This window comes from Sinocyclocheilus anshuiensis, unplaced genomic scaffold (genome assembly GCF_001515605.1).
Source record: "Sinocyclocheilus anshuiensis isolate Anshui unplaced genomic scaffold, SAMN03320099.WGS_v1.1 scaffold379, whole genome shotgun sequence".
In the NCBI taxonomy this organism is placed as follows: domain Eukaryota; kingdom Metazoa; phylum Chordata; class Actinopteri; order Cypriniformes; family Cyprinidae; genus Sinocyclocheilus; species Sinocyclocheilus anshuiensis.
This window is the reverse complement of record NW_015552574.1, coordinates 53,640-59,397: the sequence shown is the minus strand read 5'-3', so window position 1 is coordinate 59,397 and position 5,758 is coordinate 53,640. Positions and strand designations below refer to the sequence as shown.

Below are 5,758 nucleotides of genomic sequence, written 5' to 3'. Positions count from 1 at the left end.
CACGCAGAACATGCAGGATTCATATTTAAATAGTATTTTTGCAGCTTAATATTTACAGATACTAGTCCATATCGCAACTCTATTTAAGTGTACTGACCTACTTTTGATTAATTCATCCAAACTTTGACAAATTCCGTGACATTCCGCGTCATACAGTAAATTCCATTTATATGACTGGATTCCGCGATTCCGTCCGCGTTCTCCGCATCACGGAAATCATAGATAATATTGAGGTGTTTTGCAACTTCAGTAGTGGATTGGGATCTATTGCAACTTAAGCAACGTCTGCTGCTGCCTTACCTTTGAGAGACAACTGATGCGTGATCAGTGAAGCAGCTCCAGTTAGCGAGCGCTTTTGGAGTGAGAGTGAATTCGTAGAGAGCGGTGGGCGGAGACTGCTTTAGGCCACAGTTATCGGCGAATCGGTTTTGAAAATGACCGATACCGATAATCATAAAAATGCTTAATATCGGTGCCGATAATCGGCTAGGCCGATAATCAGTCGACCCCTAATTCTAATATTGTATATAATTTTCGTGCTTCAGGGCGCCGCTATATATATGTGGGGTATTTAAATCGTATTTGAATGAGCGCTCGCAGTTTCGACATTTTCACTTTCGACTTTGCGATCGCGGGCGCGCACTGTGTAAAGGGAGCACATCCTACGATATAAGATATTTGTCAATGAGCTCAGGATCTGTTGAGGAGCAAATACTCCAGCATGGTCTTGGCAGTCATTTCTCGTTATTCTTGACCTGAGGTCAGTCAAATCTGACTCCTCCAGCTTTTGTTGGATGCAGGGTTGCCAAGTCCGCGTTTTTTCCACAGAATTGGGCTACTTTTAAACTGTTGCCATGGGTTGATTTTCCCAAGTGGGTTAAAAGTTTGAAATATTGCATAAATTACATTTGACATGAGCTCGGGATCTGTTGAGCAAATCCTCTAACATCTTCAGTTATCTCTCCTTACTTTTGACCCGTGATCAGTCAAATCTGACTCTTGCAGCTCCTATTGGATGTAGGATTGTTGTTGTTTTTTTCCACGAAATTGGGCTGCTTTTAAACTGTTGATTTTGATTGACTTTCCCCAGTGGGTTAAAGGTTTGAAATATTGCATAAATTACATTTGGTTGAAACGCTTGTACGGAAACATTTTGCATTCTACCTGTAATACAACTGTGCTAAATGTTTTGGGCTACACTAGTAGGAAGCATTTGAGCTAGTCACTCAATAAATTCTCTTGTGCTTCGTTCCCTTCTGAATTGTGTTGTATTGATAAGGAGTTATCACAAAGCAAGTCTGTTTAGTTGTGCTATCTTACAATCAATATATAGTAAATGTAAGTTAAAGTGTTGCCGATGTAACCGGTTAAAACTTGGAGTGGTGACAAGGTCTTAAAATGTATGGAAAGAGTCTTAAAAAAGGTCTTAAAAGGTATTAAATTTAACATGATTCCTGTATGTACCCTGTAAATGCATCTAATGCCACTTCAGATGCAGCTTTCCTCAGCATTGAAAAGAGCATTTGTTAATACTAATTTCATTTGAATGGTAACAACTCCACAGTTTCTTATTATTCTAACTGAATTAATTGAAACGATGTAAGAATTTGATGTGAAAGATAACACATTTAATAAGGTTATGGGGAAAAAATTTATAAACAGTGGAAAATGACATTTGTTTTGTTACATACAGCAACTCATTAAGTTGACTATTTCTTCCTCTTTCAGTCACAGACTTTATTTTGAAAGTTGTTTAAGTGAGAGAAAATCTGTAACTTAGTCCAGATTAGGGGAATTGTAATGTTTAATAATTTCTTGTGTAAATAATTTTTGCGTTGAAATTTGCATAGATTTTTGTTTGTATATGCTGTCAATTATAGTTCATAGAAATAAAATCGGAATTGACAAAAATCTGTATCGGCAAGTCACACTTCCAAAAAATCGGAAATCGGAATCGGCCAAGAAAATTGTAATTGGTGCATCTCTAATCGGTGTTGTATTTGATTTGTTCATACATGAGTGTGCAGTTTATTAATGTGTCTGTTTCTTTCCTCGTGTCTCAGGTGCACAACTTGATCATGCTGGCAAACCAGAACCGGTCCACAGCCCGCACAGGCATGAACGATCACTCTTCACGTTCTCACTCTGTGTTCCAGCTAGACATAGAGGGGCAGAACTCTGATCGAGACACCAAGTGCAAGTGTAAGAATCACAGAATTCCTTGATTTAATAGATAAACTGCACTTCGTAAAGGGGAATGGAGGTCCAATTAAGAGTAGTCTTAATTAGGGCTGTCAAATAAAAACATTTTTTTTCGAATATTCGTTGAATTTAAAATAAAAATCCACATTCTAATTCAAGGGCTTTCGTCCCTTTGTTTTAAATTATGCATACATGATACAGTTTTGTTTATAATTAAGCAATTTAATTATATTTGGTTTATAAACGTTATGCACTTTTTCACGGATAGTCATGTTATTGTATTTATTTAATAAACTTGCATTAATATTTTGCTGGATGCGCCCTCTTGTGGCCTCAGGAGAGAAGCCAAAAGCTTTTTCCCCTCTAACTGAAATTATGCCTTTTTAAGTTTGAATATAATTCGAATATTGATAATATTTAAGTGCAAATTTCAAATTTAGTTTTTCAGTCATTTTGACAGCCCTAGTCTTCATGTTGAGTTTGTCCATAGTTATAATTGAGATTGATGCCTGACTTTAATTGTGTATTGGTTGCGTTTCAGCCGTGCTGTGTCTGGTGGATTTGGCCGGTAGTGAGAGAGTGCAGAAGAGTCAGTCTCAAGGAGAGCGATTCAAGGAGATGACCGCCATCAACTCATCCCTCACCAACCTGGGAATTGTGATCGCCACTTTGGCCAGCAAGGTATGTTTTTAGCTAACCATATGAAACCAATTCTGAGTTATTGGTTTCTCAATATCATACTTTATTTAAAAAAAGCAAAATTATAGTCTTCTAGACTTCTTGGTACATTATGCATTATAAGTAGTGAGCTATAAATGTTGTCTTCAGTTATATGACTTGCTGTGCTATAATGATTTCTCACATTCATTTTCTTTCTGAACATCTACAGGAGAGCTTTATTCCCTACCGTAACTCAAAGCTCACATACCTCCTCCAGAACTGTCTCGGAGGCAACAGCAAAACGTACGTATAATGCTCAAGAACATGTTTGTTTTATAGCCTGAGATGGTATTTTCTTTTAGGGGTTTGCAGAATACAATTACTGTGTTTTTAAGGAACATGTGACTCATTTCTTTTCCTCTGTACAGTTTGATGTTTGTAAATATTGCACCGGAGGAAGAGAGCTTCAGTGAGTCGCTGAATTCTCTGCGCTTCGCCAGCAAGGTGAGTGATCTCATGTGATCACATCAGTGTATTTATTTTATGAAAGTCTCCTAATCTTCAACACTGTCTGTAACTCACATTTACTGTGTTGCAGGTGAACGACTGTGTCATCGGAACAGCCTCCGCTAATCGGAAGTAGTTCAGCTGTAATCCACTGTGGTCATTTAAAAAAAAAAAAAAAGTTTTGAACTTTTTTTTTTTTTTTTATCTGAATTTCTTTCATATTTTATCCTCATCTCTCCTGTCTTTGGTATATTTTTATATTTCTGTGATGCATTTTTAATGTTTTATCTTACTAGCAGACCATTTTTATTAATGTTTTAACAACCACTAAATGCATATTTTACTGCATCTTGGAAGGGGATCAATAAAATGTATATTTTGGCATGTAATGCAGTGATGAGCCTCATTATGATGCCAAGTGGACAAAGTTTGGTCTATTTCGTTCTTGTGGATGGAGTTTGTAGTTTTATAGAAATGCAAATTCATCTCTCCTGTCTTTGGTATATTTTTATATTTCTGTGATGCATTTTTAATGTTTTATCTTACTAGCAGACCATTTTTATTAATGTTTTAACAACCACTAAATGCATATTTTACTGCATCTTGGAAGGGGATCAATAAAATGTATATTTTGGCATGTAATGCAGTGATGAGCCTCATTATAATGCCAAGTGGACAAAGTTTGGTCTATTTCGTTCTTGTGGATGGAGTTTGTCGTTTTATAGAAATGCAAATGAAAATTCTCTTTCAAACAAGTTATCATAGTAATCATAGTTTGTCAGAATACTTCAATAAAACTGAGGTAACTTGAACTTTGCTAGTGTTCTCATAAGAAATCAAATTTAAACTCTGAAAGCTTCTTTCAGTGTTTAAAAGATATCCCATGGCAATTATACCCATAATATAATTAAAGTACAAATCTTTTGTTACTGGCCAAATGTTGTAAACATTAGCATTAAAAATGTAAGTCCTGTGAGGGACCAAATCAGTGCACAAATGTCCTCTTCCAGTATAAAATACTAATCTTTAGTCTGTCATTTTAAGGATTGGTTTTATTTTTCGTTTGAATTATTTATTTATTTTTTATTTTTTCTCTATTATGATTTTTTTTTTTTTCAGTTTAAACATTACAATTACCAATGGAAATATATATTTATTTATTTTAAACCCATGAGAATAAAACAAAAACGAAGGAAACTTAAGACACTTCTGGGTAAAATTGTTTTAGATGAAGCATAGCTGCTGCCTTATTAATTGCTTGGTTGTGGTTGAAGGCTGGAACATTGGTTACAATTTTAATAAGATGGTTATAATTGCTATGGTTTCTAATGCTCTAAAACAGCACTTGTTGCCATGACATGACAGTAGAGAATAGTTTGCTTCCCATGCCTCAGTGTTTGCTTCCCTTTTTTAGTCGGCCGAATCTAGAGCAGCTGTCTGGGATTTCTTAAAGGCGAACCCAGACTCCAAACCCGATGTCAGTCCACCATTACTCTCGGTATTCCCGACCGGTGGGAAACGTCGATCTATCATAATGAAAACCCCTCTTTTGAGTGCCTGACGGACATATTTAAATCGGTAAGATATCTTGCTCGATAAAAAAAAAAGAGTGATTTATGAGACGATCTGCTTCCGTGCTTGTTAAGGCCACACGGATTGGTTTCGCAGCGGCTGGCTAAGGTAAATAAAACCCCTGATTTCTGACGCGAACTCTATTGAACGAGGCTCTTGAGAGTTTATACGTGGCGAATATTATTTTTAATACACGCTGACAGCGAGCTTGCGAAAAACGCTGGCTGTTTGTTGACCAAACACCAATGCAACTTTAATGGATAGCGAAATATTCACGCCGAGGCATTAAAGATAGTTTGCGGTTTGATATTCAGATTTCTTTTGGCTATAAATACGCAGTGCGCTGTCATAGACATGCAAATAACACCGAATATCATTCTCCATGATTTGTGAATTCAGGTGACGCTGTCCTTCGGGCCGAAATCAGGGTTTTTTTATGTAGCGACTCTTAATTTTCTAAAGCCTGTATCTCCAAAAGTTGGCCACTTAGAGGAATGAAACCGGTGTCATCTTCACCAGCTTGATCTGTGAATTGTTTCATAGCAAAGCTCTTGTCCGTAAACCCCTTGGCTAGTAAGGAATGTGAAAGAAAGGCGTTCTTCATGTTTAACGTCTATTATTACCAATAAACACGCAGACTGCTGGAATACAAAAACATTGTTTTAGGTCAAGCTCGATTTGTGAAAACTTTCACAATCGCATTTTATCGTGTGGCAGTGTTTATCTTTGCTCTGCCCCCCGTTTTTTGTAGCCTATAATAATGTCATTCGGTGCTGTTCCTGTGAATAACGGTTTCCAATTCATTAGGTAAATGAGC

The 5,758-nt window shown here is 36.6% G+C and overlaps 2 protein-coding genes across 5 annotated transcripts in view; both read left to right on the top strand.

Annotated features, from left to right (window-relative positions):
* LOC107665178 (carboxy-terminal kinesin 2-like) overlaps positions 1-3,758 on the top strand; it is an 11,660-nt gene extending 7,902 nt beyond the window's left edge. For all 4 annotated transcript variants that reach the window (XM_016455959.1, XM_016455960.1, XM_016455961.1 and 1 more), the window contains 5 exons: positions 2,064-2,202; positions 2,744-2,883; positions 3,092-3,165; positions 3,291-3,366; positions 3,461-3,758. In XM_016455959.1, coding sequence (XP_016311445.1) covers positions 2,064-2,202; positions 2,744-2,883; positions 3,092-3,165; positions 3,291-3,366; positions 3,461-3,505 — 474 coding nt within the window. In that variant the 3' untranslated portion in view covers positions 3,506-3,758. The remainder of the gene's footprint in view (positions 1-2,063; positions 2,203-2,743; positions 2,884-3,091; positions 3,166-3,290; positions 3,367-3,460) is intronic.
* A 1,030-nt stretch (positions 3,759-4,788) lies between these two features.
* LOC107665126 (zinc finger and BTB domain-containing protein 22-like) overlaps positions 4,789-5,758 on the top strand; it is a 10,968-nt gene continuing 9,998 nt past the window's right edge. Inside the window, exon 1 of the mRNA XM_016455883.1 lies at positions 4,789-4,947. The gene's annotated coding sequence lies outside the window, so the exon portion shown is untranslated. The remainder of the gene's footprint in view (positions 4,948-5,758) is intronic.